We start from the raw sequence: 18,538 nt of genomic DNA, 5'->3' as shown, positions 1-18,538 counted from the left end.
TGTGTATGTGACATGTGTAATGTTACTAGTAATTGGTAATTGCAATGCTAAATTGACTCCTGAGCTATTATGACTCCAGTCTCCGAAGTCCGGAAGTCATGATTGAGTCAACTTGGAAGAAGCAAAAGAACAGAATTTGAAAGAGGTTTAAGGCTTAAGCCTTAAGGTTAAGGGCTTAGGTAATGTGAGTTTGGAAAAAAGCTAAGAGCTTAGAAAAAGATAGGAGGAGGAGGAGGATAATAACAATAATAATCAAGGAGGAGGAGTATGGAAAAAGAAGAAGAACTTAGAAGGAAGAAGAAATGAGAAGAACTTAGAAGAAGGATGGAAGAAGAAGAAGAAGGAAAGAAGGAAGGAGAAGAAGGAATGATGGGGAGGAGAGAAAGGGGGGACGGGGGAGAAGGAGGTGGAGTCTAGGGGTGTTGCAAGTGGTAGTGAGGCTTAAGCAAGAGGAGGGGACAGTTGTGAAGAAGACAAGTACAAAACTAGACGAAAATATGTTTTTTTTCTAGATAAACACAAACCCGGATTGCTTGTCTGCCGCTGGATGTTGAAATGTGGTTTCTTCATTCTTGTTTTTGTTCGAAATGCTCGTCTCGTTTCAACAATGCTTGTCCTGTCCACGTAGAAAGAAACATATCTCTAGTGAAGTGATTTTCAGCAATGCTTTCTTGAACTTCTAAATATACTACTTTGAAGTAGCACATTGTGAAGTGTCTAATTGTGCCAACAAGCAGTCATGATATCCACCTTAAAAGTGCTTGTCAACTAGGTTAAAGTTAACACTTGCTTGAATTGAACCAAACTGAATTGAACTTGATGGTGATTTAACATGGATTACAAGAGTAGTCCATTACTATAAGCATTACCTCTTAGGAATGTTGTAGCCTTTTGCGCTTTTGTCGCAATGTGGGCAAGGCCACATTTGCAGCCTACATCAACTTTCAGAATGCGTATGACTCAGTGCCCCATGAAGTCCTTTTCTAGAAGCTATAGTCATCTAGGGTAGAGGGCAAGACCCTTCTCTTTATTAAGGCCTTATATTGTTGGTCTACTATATGTGTCATGATCGGGGACTCATTATTTGGTCCCATCCATGTGGAAAGGGGTGTTGGACAAGGGTGCCCCATGTCACCCATCCTGTTCAAACGTTATTAATGAAGGGGAGAAGCTAGGGTGTGATATATTGGGCCTGAGAGAGTTGCTCCAAGCACTACTCTTTGCGGATGATATCATTCAATTAGCAAACAACTTGGATGAGCTCCAACAAAGTCTCGATAGACTATTTGACTAGGTAGCCTAGTGAGAAATGAACTTTGGAATCAATCCGTGTAAAGTTGCTATATTGTTTGGTAGTGATGGAGAAATAGCATTCTTTAAGGCTAGATAGATTTTCTTGGGCGGAGAGCTCATCGAGTGTAACCAGCCTTCCTTCCGTGGATGGGTGGTAAATCCCTGATTACAACTAAATTACAACAACGAACATTTAATGCAAATCTGAAAATACAAATTTACCTATTGATCTTGGACAATGCACACCCGATTGGCCCCAAAATTGGCACCCCTTTCGGTATTTTTTTAGTTTTATTGAAAAATAAGTTGATTTACAATGGGATTCTCCCAATCCCTTTCGGTATTCCAACTCCCCTTACTGTGATGAATCGCCAGCAAATCTTTAATTCGATTTGCCCCTTGATTCGGGTAATCAATTGGCCTTCACCCACTTCATAGACGATGGAAATGCCCCAAATTCAATGGTTGGCTAGTCCTCCACTTGAATTGAGCTGAAATTCACCTTCAGCCTTGTTGAATCCAAGTCTTGGAGTTTCCAATTTTTGGCACGCTTCCCAAGGCTATTGCTAATGTCACGGGGATGTGAAGTTTTGAGATGCTTTAATCTTGCTAGTAACATTTGATTAAGTTATTAATCAAATGTGCAAGGTTGTTTAGCACATGGTAGTTATTTCATGGGAACGGGCCAAGGACCTCAAGGATGCAGTGGGTGTTAAATGCAAAAGTTATGTTAAGTTATGCCAACTGGGTTTTGGTGGTCAATTGGTGCCAGGTTGGACCCTAGGACAATTGTTTGGCCATTAAGTGTCAGTGGTGACACTAGGGACTAGTATTAATTAATTAATTAATGCTAGTCTAAGGTTCAACAGAGGTTGGGAACCACTCCAAGTTGCAAATGGCCTAGCCAATTTCATTACAGATGGACATGTTTAATTTTGGGCAAGGTCTAAAGGGCTGAAATTATTTTTCAGAATTAATTAATTCTGAAAAATTAATTTAATGGCTGAAAATGCATTAGGAAGGCTGCCACTTGGCAAAACTTTCCCATGCAACTAGGGAGAAGGTTGTTGGAGGGTGGTGGAAGTTGAATTGCAGCCATTCGGAGCTTGGTAGAGGGAGAGGAGGTGATCAGATTTGGCTATGAGAGGCAACGATGACTGATCGTGCGCCGCGACAGGACAGGGGGTAGCAGGATTTGTCTTCCGCCTCAAGAGAGGCGGCAGTAGAAGAGGAGGGCTCGCTAACTGAGCTGGTGTTGTACCCCCCTTTTGAAGTTGTTGGTGCCATAAGATTTGTCATTAGAGCTACGAATCAAAAGATACATTTCAGCTGATTTTCTCTCTTTCTACAGCATTCTCTCATCTCCTCCAGTCTATGCTCAAGTATTCTCAGCAATTCTCAGCCATGGGTAGTAGAATACAGCCAAATTTGGTGGACAGCAGAGAGTTTACTGCTGTAAACCCTAAATTACAGCAGTAATTAGGGTTTAGCAGCCACCTTGGGACCTGTGCCATGAGTGAAAGGTATTGTACACTGAAATCAGCACCGGAAATTTGTAGAATTGTGAGGATTTCAGATGCCAGCCCATCTATTCTGAATTTGGGGCAGCATTTGACCAGTCGGGGTTCCATTAGAGCAAGTCTTGGGTGAAAATCCAGGGGCAATTTGCCCTAATGCTTTGTTGATTATTGGAACAACAAGGGGCTTTTGACTCAGCCAAGGAGATCGTGAAATCTCAGCTTGTAATTTATCCATCAGCAATCGAAATTAAAGAAATACTGAAAGGGACGCCGATTTTGGGGCCAGTAGGGTGTCCATTGTCCAAGTTTATGAAAGTAAAGTGAGCATTTCAGTTTATGTTCATTTGCTGATTGTTGTAATATAGTGCTTAATTAGGTTAAACCACCCTATTCGAGAAGGAAGGCTGGTTTCAGGTTGTAGGGAAAAGCGGCAACTCCACCACAATGGGTGTTGCCACTTTGTACAATGAATTACACATCCCCCACATAGTGGCATATTGTGGTGGAAAAAGGGCTCAAGCTTTAGCCAAATATCCACACCTTAAAACATGGGTGTGAGAGTTGATAAGACACCCAACCCGAAAAGGAGTACGAGGAAAGTTGACTTGGGAAATGCGAACCCAACCCGAAAAGGAGTACGAGGAAAGTGGACTTGGGAAATGTGAACTTGAAATTGGTTGATGCGATATGTGTCCAATGCCACTAAATGTAGTACGATCCCACATATAGGCTAAATGGAACAAGCAGCATGACTGCCAAGCCTTGAAACCATACTTGCAATGTAAGTACGAGGACACATCGGGTTACTTGTTCTGAACTACTCTAAGAAGGCGAGTGAAGTATTGGGCGGAGCGATACCTTCTCTTGGCATGAACTTGTGCCATAGTACTATGAGACAAGGTATATCCTAGAGGGTAGTAGTGGTGCCCTAGTTGCGGCATTCCAGAGCTGGGAACATGGATCAGCCACATTATACTTCGTTGTGAAACCTTCAGAGACCTTTGGGTCGAATTTCTTGGTAACCTCATTTGCGACTTGTGAGTTGCTTGGCACCCATTGAAATGATAAGGAAGCGATGATAACCCTTCTTGGTGGGGAGGCTCATGGGTAAAGACTACCTAGTTGGGGTAGCTCCGAAATTGCACTCAAGGGACGTAACAACCAGATATGTTTCAGTGGTTGCATTCCTCGTTTAAGCTATTTTGCGATACTTGCGAGACCTTCATAGCTCATAATCTTTACTCCCTCGGGAAATGACGTAACGACCCTTAAGGCACGATCACCATGTGCCAAGCAGCTAAGGCCTTGTGATATCACCAACCTGTTAGCTCCACCTAAAAGAGTTACTCTTAGTTAGGGGTCTAGCGGGTAACTTGCGGGGATGAACACCGTCAATGAGTTGATGTCCAAGTTAGGTTTGATACTCCCTTTGTTGGAACTTGTCGAGTGGGGATTTTTAGTGGGTAAAACTTTCACAATACCTAGTTTTTCTTTGGGGTGAGTTGGCTCTTAGTTTTTCTTTGGCGCACTCTTTGTCTAGGACAAGGGTCTTCTGGGGGTCTACTAGAGGGAGTTGATTCTCTCTCTTGCCTAAGGAAGTTGCAAAAGGTGCATTGGGGTGGCCTATAGTGAATATTATAAGCAAGTACCAAAAGGTTTTGATCTCTTCAAGCTTTGCCTATGCGCATTATAGTGGTTGAATGATGAGCTTTGGGCTTACGGGAATTCCTCCATTGTAACCCTCATCCGACTTGAAAAAGAAATTTGCCTCCAAAATAAGTTACAGCCAAGCGGAATGAATGCCAATGCTTTCAACTTATCCTTAGTAACATTGAAAGTATTAAAAATTGCAGCTTTTTTCCCTTCCTTGAAGTCTTTAGCTCTGCCCTTTGGTGCAAACTAGAATATTTGCCTAGCCAATAATTATTGGTTGGTGAGATTGATTTTTTGAGCACTAGAATAATTATTAAATTAACTTTCAGAATTAATATTCTGAAAATCAATTCAATAAGTTGGATAATGCTGAAAATTGGGATTAGAAGGTTGCACTTGGCAAAACTTGCCCATGCAAGTGGAAAAACCTTTTTTAGAGGCTAGTGGAAGTGTATTCTAACCATTGTGAGAGAGGAGACTATTAGAGAGCAAGAAGATGCTGCTGATGTGATTTGCAACCATCATGGACCAGTCCTACAGCAAGTGACAACAATTTGGAGCCCTCATGGAGTAGGTGATAGCAGCTCAAGGTTCTTCTGGTGTAGGTGATAGCATACAAGAGGGGACAATAGTCTTTTTGGTGGTTGTAAGCTGTAGGTGGTAGGCTCCATTGCTGTTTGAGCAAGGCAACAATAGTTTTTCAATGTTTCTTACGATGAAACTCTGAAATTTCTCTCTCTACAACGTTTTCTCTCATTCCCCAACCATTTCTTAAGTTATCTCAACATTTTCCAGTAGTTTAAGCCATGAGAGGAAGAGATTTCAGCCAATCTCTGTTGTAAACCCTAATTCATAGCAAAAATTAGGGTTTGACAGCTGCCAAGGATGCATGTTGAGAATTGAGGACCTAGGACTTGAATTCCCGCAATTGAAATTGAGAAATTTCAAGGAGATTCAAGAGATCGGCCAACCATTATCAACTTTGGGGCTGAATTTGTCTTTCAAGGAGTAGAGTGAAGGTCAATCCCCAAGCATAACCAAGGGGAAAATTGGTTTGGAGGCTTGCTGGTTAGTTTTGGTAGCTCGAGGCACTTGGATTAGTAGAGGAGATCAAAGGATCTTGGTCGTATTACTTCCATTTGCAACATAAGATAAAGAAATACCACAAGGGGCACCAATTTTGGGGCCAATAGGATGTGCAATGTCCAAGATTAAAGTGGTAAAGTGTGCATTTTCAGTTTACGCGAATTTATGCTTTCTGTAATTAATGCTTAATCAAGTTATTCTCCATCCTATCCAAGGAGAAAGGTTGGTTTCACATCCCAGACCATCAGCTCACATTGTCCTAATGTGCGTATGGATGAGCGTACAAGCCAAGAGTCTAGAAGTGCTGACCACACAATGGTATTCACAATAGGGGCTTGAGTCATGTAAGTAGGACTCCATTGCCCTGACCCTAAAGTGCTCCTAGTGCATTCACTCTAGGTCACTTTACAAACCATTGTGATCAATGGTATTAGCACTCATCTAGATGTCCAAGGATATAATACTTCTCCCCTTATGAATGATTGCTCTCCTTAGGCAGTATCGTTAGGGCCAAAGCTGGAAAACAATTGTTAATGAATGTATTGATGGCCATGTTGGCTTTGCCTTTGTGCGGTTCTTTCACTTGACTAGAGGCTTGGGATAAATGGTCCAATGTGATTGCTAAATGCTAAGGTGAAGAATCAATTTGGGTTCAAATTGAATGTAGGGAGTAATATCCTTGAATTAGGAGATTGCCTCAATGGTGACTATGTGTTCATCTTGCCCTCATCGTTCTTTCAAACAATTTATGTCGAAGGCCATGTTGGCTTTGCCTTTGTGCGGTTCTTTCACTTGACTAGAGGCTTGGGATAAATGGTCTGATATGATTGTTAAGTACTATGGTGAAGAACCAATTTGGGTTCAAATTGAATGCAAGGAGTAATATCCTTGAATCGGGAGATTGCCTCAATGGTGACTATGTGTTCATCTTGCCCCAATTGTTTTTTCAAACAATTTATGTCGAATACCGGAATTGATTTGGTTTCAAGTGGAATGTAAGGAGTAAAGTCCTTCAGTTGTGAGATTTTCTCAATGGCAACTATCTATTCATCTTGCTTCAATCGTTCTTTCAAACAACTCACTTTGAACACCAGGTCTTGGTAATCTAGAAATGAACATAATACTTTGAAGATAACTTACAGCCTTTGCCATTGGTTATTGAATCTGAGTCCGTTGGGAGTTTAAGGTAAATCTGCGTGTTATCTTGGAGCTCTCAAGAAGTACGATTTTGGTCACCATAAAGGTAGTATGATCTTGGGCTGTTTCAACACTTTTCCTTGCATATTGTGTAGAAAATGAAACAAACTTGATTCTCACTCCTCGTGAATTAGAATGCAATTGATCGTTTGGGTTGGTAACTGTACATCAGCAAATAGCCGACTGCTTGGCATTGTTATAAGCAAACTCAATTTGAAGAAGATAACACTCCCAATCAAACTCTCTTCGGGAGACATATGCATGTAGCATATTGTCCATGGCTTGATTTTCCTCTTTGTTTGTCCATTTGTGTTAGCAGTTCGAGGGGCAACATGGATAATCAAGTGTCTGATTTTTGGAAGATTATTTCTTTCTGGCCCATGAACTTGGACTTACAATCATTGACTATTTCCTTGGAAAAGCATGAAGTTTATAGAAATGCTTGACAAATTAACGGTTGTCTATACTTGTCTTCCGTAAAACCTTTACTGATTCTGACATAAAATATCCCTTCAAAATTGTAATGTTCCCAAGAATCGAAACTATACCTTTAGTAGTATGTGTGTGAATGGGGCTTATAAAAGCCTTACTAAAACAAAAGGCTTGACTGAGGCCTAGGGAAACCTTTTAAATGTTTTGCTTTTCTCTGCCTCAACAAGGATCAAAGACTTCAAAGGAAACAAATCGTCTCTTCCTTATGGGCTACTAGGTTTATCCTAGACTAATTGCTAGATCCAACTGAAGTGGGGATCGTTTTGGCAAAGCCCTTTGAAAGAAAGATAGAAATCAGTTTAGATCTCAGGGAAAGACAAAGCATTGACTTCAGGGATCGGTCTAGGGGCATTGATAACAGTATTACTTGGGATGTAGCTGGTTCTAGAATTGAGGCAGCAGATGTTCCTTTTTGAATCTACCATTGGTAGAAGACTAGTGTGGCCAAACTGAGGGAGAAGACATGGAATAGGAGCTATGTGAGTGGTGCTGGACTGTGCTACTGATGTGGGAGGGTAGGTTTGTGGATAAGTTGGATAGGGACTGGAAAAGTGGTGATGACCTCTTTCCTTTACCTTGGTCCTTAGAAGTTGGCGTGTGTAACAACTCCGAAATAAAAATACGCATTTCGTATATGAATGCCCTCTTAGGTTAGGATAATTATTAGGGATAATATATATTTTTTTGAATTGGGCAAAATTTTTTTATTCCCTCCTTCCCCCAGCCAATTGTCGAGCTGGGGGAGAGGGAGGGAAGGGTGGACACTAAGCTCCTTATTGGAGCTTGAAGGGGAGAAGACCCATGTGCATCGACGCGTGGGGGAGGGAGGATCTTATCCCCTCCCCTATTTACATTGGGGATGGTGGGACGATGAGGGAGGCGTTGCCATGAGATGCCGTCCGAATGCGTGAGGGAAAGAAGAGAGGAGATACTCTGATTGTGTGAGGGAGAGAAGGGAGGAGATACTTTGCGCTGGCGGCCGTGAGGTAGAGAGAGAGGAGTGGACACGACGTTGCCGTTGAGACGCTGGCGATCTGACGCCATGAGCCAGGAAAGAAATCGCCCTGCTTGCCGCCAGCTCCCCACGAAGTCGCCCTCTTTCTCCTTTCGCGTGGGATCTGTGATATCCAGAAGCTCTTGGAAGCTCCTTGGAAGCTTCCAAGGGTGGGCTTCCTAAGCTCCCCCTTTTGTGGCATTTAAGACAACCCCCTCCTGTGGCATTCAAGAATCATTAGTGATCGTGACTTTGTCTTCACATCACACTTCTGGAGAGCTATCTTCGAAGCCATTGGGACTCAACTCTGTTTTAGCATAGCTTACCATCCCCAAACCGATGGTCGAACAGAGCGAGTCAATCAAGTCATCGAGGATATGCTTAGGGCATACTGCTGTCGTGAGCCGAAAAGGTGGATTCAATACTTGCCTTTGGTTAAATTTGCCTACAATGCTTCTTACCAACAAAGCATATAGATGACCCCTTTCCAAGCATTGTACGGTCATGACTGTCGAAGCTCCCTAAACTTCTCAGATCCAACCTTGAGGGTTGAAGCTTCAAGGCAAATGTTGGAAGAGATGAATGACCAAATAAAGTCAATAAGACAGGACATCCAAGCTGCCAAGGATAGACAAAAGGCATACGCGGATTTGAAGCGTCAAGATAGAATCTTTGAAGAAGGAGACATGGTCTTCATTCGCATACGCCCTAAGAAGAGTTCCCTATCCTTAGGAGATTGCAAGAAGCTAAGTCCAAGGTATTGTGGACCATACAAGATCCTCAAGTGCCTAGGACCTAATGCTTATAGATTGCAACTCCCGGAGAACCTAAAAGTTCATAATGTATTCCATATCAGCCTATTGAAGAAGTATGTACCTAATCCTAACCATGTACTTGATGACTAACAAGTTGTAATGCCTAGTCAAGGAGTCCTTGAACTAAGGCGTGATAGGATCTTAGATGTTAGGGAGAGACAACTGAGATCCAGAACCTTGAGAGAATGCCTCGTCCAGTGGAAAGATTATCCCGAAGAGGATGCCACTTGGATAGATGAAGGCACTCTCAACCATCAATATCCCCAGCTTATCTCGAGATGAGGACATCTCGATTCCTCCAAGGGGGAGAGAATGTAACAACTCCGAAATAAAAATATGCATTTCGTATATGAATGCCCTCTTAGGTTAGAATAATTATTAGGGATATTTTTTTTTTGAATTGGGCAAATTTTTTTTATTCCCTCATTCCCCCAGCCGACTGTCGAGCTGGGGGAGAGGGAGGGAAGGGTGGACACTAAGCTCCTTGCTGGAGCTTGAAGGGGGGAAGACCCATGTGCATCGATGTGTGGGGGAGAGAGGATCTTATCCCCTCCCCTATTTAAATCGGGGATGGTGGGACGATGAGGGAGGCGCTGCCATGAGACGCTGTCTGAATGCGTGAGGGAGAGAAGAGAGGAGATACTTTGATTGCGTGAGGGAGAGAAGGGAGGCGTGTTAGCAGAGTATTTGTCAGCTCATGTGTGAGTCTGAGCTTGATCTGGGCTGGGCATTTTTATTAGGTATTTTAGGTATTTTTCTGGTGTGGCATTTTATGCCATTGGGGCATTTTTATGCACCAGTCGGCCAGCATTAATGCTGTCCGACCAGCATTATTGCTCCCCACTTTTTCAGCCTATTTATACTCAGTGGCTCCTCCTCAATCAGTCACTTCATTTCACCATCTGCAGACTCTGTAGAGAGAGGAGCCAGTGCCAGTGCCCACGCAGCCAGTGACTCACTGTTGTATGCGACTGTCTCGTGTTCAGATATATGGATTCCATTTCCCGTGCATACATCTGAGTTCTCATCTATATCGTTTTCTTTTCTTTTCTCTTTTTGTCTTGTGTTTCAGCAGTTTATTTTAGCACATGTTTATGCTTCCACCGCTGCTCCACTTCTGACATGGTATCAGTTTTCAGGATTTGTGTTTCTGCTGTGTTTTCTTGCTGATTTCAGGACTGTTTTGTACCCTTGCTGATCAGACAACTGCTGTCGCAGCCAGGCTACCTGTTTTGGGGCTGTTTTCAGCCTGCGTTTTTTGCAGTTTTGCCATCGCCTGCTGCCTACGCACCCTCTGCTGCCTGCGTTTTTCATCTGCAGCTGCTGGCGACAGTTTTCTACCTGTTTTTCTCCAGTTTACAGCCTGCGTTTTGCTGATTCAGCATCTCTCGTGGCTGGGTGACTGTTCATTCAGGCCGTTTTTGCTGTTTTTGGCAGTTTTTGACTGATTTTTTGCCTTTCTGCAGCAGATTTTGTCTTCTATTGATCAGATTTTGGGTTATATTGCATGTGAACTCTCATTTTCTACAGTCTGTGCTTGTGTTTTGGCTGTGTTTCCTCTCTAAATTCCATCTCTTCTCTACTTCTCTTCTTATCCTCTCCATATGGCTCCTCCGTGCACTTCCACTAATGATAAGTTACATATGACCTCGATGCTTCTTGAGAATGAGGCATCCTTGAGATTACAGGGGCGGCTTCCGGCACATTATGGAGGTGAGGCTTATGTAGCTTCCGAGAGGGGTGACGGGAAGAAGTCGAAGGCCCAGTGTTACTACTGTGGCAAGAAGGGACATTTGCGGAAGGACTGCAAGAAGTTAGCGGCTTCCAGGAAGAAGGAGCAGAAGACGAAGAGGGATGCTGACTCTACCGATGAGTCCTCTCCTTTATCAGACTCCAACTCCAATCCTCCGACCAAGGTGAAGTCCAAGGCTCGGAAGGGATCCTCTTCTTCGGATCGCGGGAAGGGCTTGGTTGCCCCTTCCTCGGCTGCTTTCTAGTGGTGGTGATGAGGTCATCCCTCACGACTCTCTTGTGCCAGAGAGGGAGTGTGAGCGGGTGTTCAGATGGGGCAGCCACGCCTCATCTATATTTTTATACAGGTGCACAGGTTCCAGAGAGGGACGTCCCTGACGCATCAACTTCAGTCTGGCGGAATCAAATCTTGGAGCTGGGATTGACATCCAGGTTCATGCTGAGCTGGTTATCTGACAGAGAGCGGGAGGCTTTCGTCTGGAGCTCACATGAGGGGACACTTTGGCGGTCTGGCCAAAGGCGGGGAATCCATGGTCACCTATGTTCAGGGGCATTTTTGACAGGATGGTCTTGTATGCTACTGCGAGACATTAGTGATGGACACAGAGACATGCTATGATCTTCTCTATTTTCTGGTGTTTGGTATGATCGACATCGACATCAGGTTCTCTCCGAGGCACCTTGGTGGTGGCTTGATCACCCACTGCTTGGGTATCCATGGTTCTACTTGGTGGTTCTATGTTGTATAGTTTTTGATTCCTTTTCATTGTACTATTGTATTGTATCAGATCACTCATGATCTGAGAGAGGGTGTTAGCAGAGTATTTGTCAGCTCATGTGTGAGTCTGAGCTTGATCTGGGCTGGGCATTTTTATTAGGTATTTTAGGTATTTTTCTGGTGTGGCATTTTATGCCATTGGGGCATTTTTATGCACCAGTCGGCCAGCATTAATGCTGTCCGACCAGCATTATTGCTCCCCACTTTTTCAGCCTATTTATACTCAGTGGCTCCTCCTCAATCAGTCACTTCATTTCACCATCTGCAGACTCTGTAGAGAGAGGAGCCAGTGCCAGTGCCCACGCAGCCAGTGACTCACTGTTGTATGCGACTGTCTCGTATTCAGATATATGGATTCCATTTCCCGTGCATACATCTGAGTTCTCATCTGTATCGTTTTCTTTTCTTTTCTCTTTTTGTCTTGTGTTTTAGCAGTTTATTTCAGCACATGTTTATGCTTCCACCGCTGCTCCACTTCTGACAAGGCGATACTCTGCGCTGGCGGTCGTGAGGTAGAGAGAGAGGAGTGGACGCGACGCTGTCGTCGAGACGCTGCTGATCTGACGCCGTGAGCCAGGAAAGAAATCGCCCTGCTTGCCGCTAGCTCGCCACGAAGTCACCCTCTTTCTCCTTCCACGTGGGCTCTGTGATATCCAGAAGCTCGCCTTTAATACTACTATATCCCCCCCCGGGACTTTTGCCGTGAAGGGCCCTCATATGGACCCTTAAGCTTTTTTTTCCCCACCCTCGCAATAATTCCCTCCTAAGGGCTCCCTTAGGTCCCTTTTTCCCCCCCTGATTTGCCATTGAAGGACCTTTAAGTGGTCCTTAAGCCCCTTTTTTCCCCCATGCAAAAATCCCTTCTTTAGCCCTTTTATATCTTTGTTTTTTTCCACACAAAACGAAAAGACCCCTCTTTAAGCCGCACACAAAATGCACTGTTAGGGGTTTTTGACACCTTCTTTCCCCATACAAAAACCCTCGTAAGGGTCTTTTACAACTTTTATCTTCCCCTTTCCTGTGGGTCCTTAGAAAGCCATTAAGCCTTTCCCGTGGCTTTAATGGGCCTTACTCGCGGAGGTTTTTAAAACACCCCCCCTTCCCGGGTTTTAAACCCTTTCCATGGTTTCTCCCCTCCTCCACAAGTATCCCTTCAAAGAGCTTCTACGAAAGGAAGGAATAGAAGACTCATAAAGAACGGTGGTATTTCAAAAGGAAGTTCGCAAAGCCGCATCCAAGACGGAAAGGCTGCATTCGTGATGGCTCCTAAGAAAGCCTAAGGTGCAACTGTAGGAGGATCGTCCCCCAGCATCTACGTGGACATCTCACCACAAGTCCAGGTTCTCCTTCCTAATTTTTATTTTTCGTTGTTGTAATTTAATCGTGCGTAGATAATTTTTGGAGATAGGAAGCATTTTCTGTCTTAAATACTTTGGTTAATTTGAAAGAATTAGCCTACGATGGATAAGTTCGGTCATTAGTATTTTCAATAAAACGAACAAAATAAACTGAGCAGATAATTGATATGTAAGTAGTTTTTGTGCATTTCAATGAACTGAACTTAGATTAATATCCATATTTACAAAACGGAATTAAGATAGTGCACTTCGTTTAGGCATGGAAGTATAAATTGCATGTCACAATATTAGGACATATCTTCTTCGCAATATGTCATTATGGAAAGTGCTAAGAATCCATAGGAAAGTGCAAGGCATGAAATGATTCTTATGTTGAATAACTCTAGTCAATTGGTATAAATATCGTTTTTCAATTGCATAATTATTAGAAAAGGTTGCATGTTTTAGCATGAATCTTGTTCGTAAGTTATAGGATGATTGATTGGAATTAGGCTATAACCTAACCTATGCTTGATCTTAAACCGAAAAGTTAGGATTTGAAAATCAACTTACGCATAGATAATAAGTCATGTGGTTATGGAAATGATAGCGTAATTATCTTCAAAAGTAGATAGGTGAAATTGGGATAAACCTAAACATCTAAACCCGCGGAGTAATCGTTTTAGAAAGAGTTAATTCAATTCCAAAGAACAATCTAGGATTTAATACGTGACCTAGTCGCACGTATTGCTAAAACTGAAACTCCTATACCCTAAATACTTGCCTACATTCACAGAATGTAGGGACAACGGAACATACTTGAGAAGTGATCTAGGGTTTATCCCTAGGAATCTCTCACTAAAAAAAAGATGGAACTTGGTACCCTAGGACTGACAACGTGAGCCGAATGTAATCATGAACAGATTGTTTCGTGACTCCATTCGAAGGGTAAATAGTCCCATAGTTTGATGTGATACTTGTGCAACAAGTGCAAAGTTGTATGATCTTGTGATTGGATCACAAGGGAATGGCCAATTCCTCGAAATGAGGTTGACAGATTCTTACGCAAGTTATCTTGCAAGAGGATGAATAATTATCCTGATATAGTATCTTTGTTAAGTAAAGATAATTGCTCGGAAGCAAAGGACAAACCAATAAATTGGAATAACATATGAACTTAAGGTATTGATCGAGTCGGGTTAATAAGGTAAACCCTAACCCAGGATATAGGGGATCTTGCCAAGTCGGAAGTTCTTGGATCGAGTGCTGTATGCATTCGGAAAGAAGGATTCACTCCTTAGCAGTTGACCAACAATAACGACCAATGAAAATGATTGTGATTGTTACAGATTTAGGAGCACTGTTTTGCTTTGTTTAATCAAAGAATTAAAGGATAAATGGATATCTAATGCTTCAGGTTGAAGGCCTGAAGGGAGAGGCAGCTTCAGTTACCCCCGATTGCCTGCCTGACCCTAACCAAAGGGGTTGTTAACCGCGCCGGGAAGGTGGGCCGAACCCGCCGCGAGAGGTCTCTTTGTTAAGCGCTACTTGGAGCAGGAGGACGCTTGGGTGCCAGGGGGGCTCTGGCCGTAAATCGCTCGCCTTCCGGGCCCTGTACAAGAGGCTAATGTGACTTGGGATTGGATCTCGAGGCCCGCATACTAGTCTACGGGCGGAATCTTGGATTAGTGATCCTTGTGGATTGTTGGATAGCCTTCAGGCGGATTGTGGATAAGCCTACGGGCTAGACTTTATGTATTTCAAAGATAAATATGATAACCTGTTAAAAAGGAACTTGTTTGACATTGTTTTTCTATGTCAAGTGATATGATTATGTGAAGGAACCAGTGCCTAACGGGCTAATTAAGGAAGCTGATTGATACATGTCCAACTAAATGTATTTAAATAACTAAAACAACCTGAGGAAAGTGCGGTGGATGTGGCCATAGGTTCGTCCTACGGATGGGTGGTCTCGGTTGGCCGGGAACTTTTCTCAAATCACGATGGACAGCAGGAAGATCGTTCAAAAGAACACGAACAACAAGAGCGTTGACCTAGAGTTGTAACTAATCTCGATTTACGCTGTTTTAGGGGAACGGAATGGGACTATGCCTTATGGCAGAGAGGTTGAGCTTGGCATCCCTGTCGTTTCCCATTCTCCTTGAACCAAGTGCAGCGTGAATCCGCTTCGGACATGGCGTTTCTGCGTAAAGTAGTTCGCTTGGGTTCGACGCTAGTTGCCGTTAGGAAATGACCAATAAGAAAAACCCTAATTCAGGTCGGTCGTAAGTGGAAACGGCCTGAATACTTCCACTATGTGGCAGACGTGGAAAGCCCTAGATCGCAAACCCCGTAACATTCCATGGGAGTGCCGGGCGGAGTTTTCTAGACATCCTTTCCGATGGACTGCCAAGACGTGTCATGAAGATAATAGGTGGACACATTACAGCGTGGGGATGGGCTAAGGCACTGTTGGCTCAGATTATGTGCAGGATACTTCATTGAGAGGAGCTGAACTTGGATTCTCTACTGTTATTGGACAGCCTTTGTATGATGTTGGTATGCGGGGTGCCAGCTTTGTCTTGCAGATGGTTTGAGCATTGAGGCTCCCCTGGTAGACATATTCTAGACGCTGGCCATCTCATTCAGAGTTCTGTGAGATTATTGGGAGCTTCACACAAATAGGCATATGTAGAAGGTTTGGTGCTAGCTTGTGCTGAGCAGGGGCCAAACCTCAGAACCAACTACTTTAGCCATTCACTTCCTGAATGTTTATAGATCAGGTGTAGGTGGGCTGCACAAACTCACAGTTCAGATGACTTCTCTTTAGATGATGGAAGCACAGCTGTTCCTCATGTTGGTTAGATGGTGGACCCTCCTAGATTTACTCTGATGGATAATGGTTGCTGATTCCATCTCTCTCATTTGCATCCTACGGAGTCAAGTTTGAAGTTTGTAGAAGAATGGTCGTTGGTCAATTTAAACATTGACTGGATTTGAGGAAAGTCCTGCAATTGAGCAATGTGTTTTTCTGTGGAGCTGATGGCAGAAGTTTCACAGGGCAGAAACCTTTAAGAAAGAGGAAAACTTGTGTTAGGGAAATGATGTTGGACTGGAGAATCCATATTTACTTTGGGATGTTTTATCTGGAGTATTCGTCTGACAGCTGGAGGGCGCTGTTATTGCTTTTATGTTTCCCTAGATTCTTTGGGATTTTTGGTAGATACGCTGCAAGACTCTCTGCATTTACTTTTCTTCTTGGGCTGCTAAGGGTCACATCACATGTCATTCTTTCTCAGGGAATCGATAATTCTCTTTGTGTAGTACTGTGAGGATGGATGAATGTAATGAAATCTGTGAAACATTGGACTTCCACAGTTTTTAACTTGTAAATTTGTGTGTCCTCACATTGAGGGGTTCACTTTATGTACTAGAAACAACAAAACAGCAGCAATAAAGGGAAGAAAACAAAAAATCGTTTATGGATATTCTAAACAGTATATATGACACGTATGCTGGCCAGACTTGAAAAACAGTTGTTTCAGTTTAACCAGTTGGGTGGACATAATCAGTTGTTCTCTTACAGTGATGAGTTTCAAGAGCTAGAAGCAGTGCCGACACCTGCGACAGTTGAGGGTCCTTTGGAACCTACATCTGCCCCATCTTCTGCCACAGTTGTCTCAGAAGATCCACTTGAACGATTCTTCAGTGTAAGCTTGTGAAGCATGCTTCCCACAAGTTGATTTTGTTTGTTGAGAATTTAGCCAATCTTTCAGAATTTAGCCCACATTTCTTGCTTTCTTATGATTTGGTACAGAATGCTTTGCATCTCAATTCCCATGATGCGGGAGCTTCCACAAGTCTAAGGTCATCAGCATCAGTCCACCCATCTTCCACACATCCCTCTATTGCAACTATGGCATCATTTTCTCCAGTGCTTGCCATGCCACCTCCACCACCTCCGCCACCACCATTATCGACTCCAACGAGCCAGTCCATTACAGATAATACTGTTAACACAAATCAAGAAGGTCCTTTGAAACCTTACTTTTTTGTACCACCCCCCCTCCCTTCTTCTCAACCAGCGACTCTTCATCCTCCACCTGCATTGCAGCCATCCGTGGGAGCTCCTTTATTGCAGCCTTTCCCACCCCCAGCTCCTCCACCATCTTTGGCCCCAGCTTCTACTCTACCCAACAGGTCAGCTCTCAGCAGGGAAGGAATTCGTGATGCACTTTATCGATTGGTGCAGGTAATTCTTTCTCATAGGCACATTTACTTCTCTATTCTGCTCTAAAAGTTTTTACCTGATCAGGTCTGTGCACTGCTTTCTTAGCAGTTGACATAAGTTCAGATACATTATGTGATGTTTTGAGATAGTTCCTCTAATATCTTTATTTTATGTCCTGGCAGAATGATAGCTTTATTGATATGATTTATGAGGAGATGATGAAAGCACATAGGCTACCCATCTAGCATTTTACAGGTTGAATTTCTCGGTTGATCAAATCAAGTAGTTTCCCTTGTACATTTGTAATACTCCAAAGTTTTGCCGTTCATTTTTTCAGTCTTTCTACTGATAAATAGAAACATATAGCGTGCTTTCATCTGAATCATAAATTGTTTCAGAGGAGTTTTCTTCTTATACCAGCAGCCAGCTAGGCTGAGTACTCCAGTTAAACACACTTGTTGAGCATGCGGAATGCATATAAACATATTCTCTGTAGCTTGCATACATTGCTGTATTGTAGTGATTGTTGTCTGAATGTGTGTTTTTTTGTGATTGCTTCGGATAAATGCTAGATGATTTCTAGCAATCAGAAAAGCTAAAGCACAATTGTCCAAACACAATGATGTGATAAGCTGTGCCATACTGAGTAGTTAATGTGTAGATTACAAAAGCTCTTAAGTAATAGTTGTGCTGGTTAAAATCTCAGCTTCCGTTTGTAGTTACATATCTTTGAATATTTAGATTGTGCTGAATAAGTCGGTGTTATGTACTTGGCTTTTTTCATGTAAATTTGATTTTATAAAGGAAGACCAGAGATGACTATGTTGACAAGCAATTATTTCTAAAGTCTGCACCACATTGTTCGTTGTATAAAAGTCATAAGATCCATTGATGTTCCGTGAAAATCTTTTGTTGTTACTTGGTACATTCTAAATGCAAAGGGGTTTGCATTGTGCTTTTGTATCTTAGTGAATTCGAAAATTTGATTGTTTTATGGGCCCACAGTGCTGTAACTGATACTAAACATGCTTTCTAAACCTATTTTTTGGTATGACAAGGCCCATCTCTTGTATAATAAGTCTATTGATACTGATGGAAAGGAACTCAAAGGAATTTGGACTAAAGGCCTATCTCTATTTGTGTTGGTTAGTTTTATTCATCCTTGTGTGTGAACACTATGCTAGGTGCACGTGTGCATATGTATTAAAGGTGTGAACCGCTTTTAAACCTCCTAACATTAAGTAAGGGTCAAAGGTTTGGGGAAAATCTTAGGTCTACTTTATGAGGCCCTAGGTATTTTATTTTCAAAATAAATCCATTACATCATTTTATTTTTCTCGATGTATGTGCAAGAGTTCTTACTTTTTTTCTTCTCTCTTCGACAACTCCA

At 42.7% G+C, this 18,538-nt stretch overlaps 1 protein-coding gene across 2 annotated transcripts in view; it reads left to right on the top strand.

Moving 5' to 3' along the window:
- DCP1 (decapping 1) overlaps positions 1 to 17,652 on the top strand; it is a 55,456-nt gene extending 37,804 nt beyond the window's left edge. For both annotated transcript variants that reach the window (XM_087692703.1, XM_087692704.1), the window contains 3 exons: positions 16,504 to 16,627; positions 16,735 to 17,169; positions 17,331 to 17,652. In XM_087692703.1, the coding sequence (XP_087548829.1) occupies positions 16,504 to 16,627; positions 16,735 to 17,169; positions 17,331 to 17,393 (622 nt within the window). In that variant the 3' untranslated portion in view covers positions 17,394 to 17,652. The remainder of the gene's footprint in view (positions 1 to 16,503; positions 16,628 to 16,734; positions 17,170 to 17,330) is intronic.
- Positions 17,653 to 18,538: the final 886 nt, after the last annotated feature.

Source organism: Lygodium microphyllum, chromosome 14, assembly GCF_053477565.2.
Source record: "Lygodium microphyllum isolate KBCC chromosome 14, Lygodium_microphyllum_v1.1.10, whole genome shotgun sequence".
Taxonomy (NCBI): Eukaryota; Viridiplantae; Streptophyta; class Polypodiopsida; order Schizaeales; family Lygodiaceae; genus Lygodium; species Lygodium microphyllum.
Note: the sequence above shows the minus strand (reverse complement) of the source record. Positions and strands in the feature narration are given on the sequence as shown.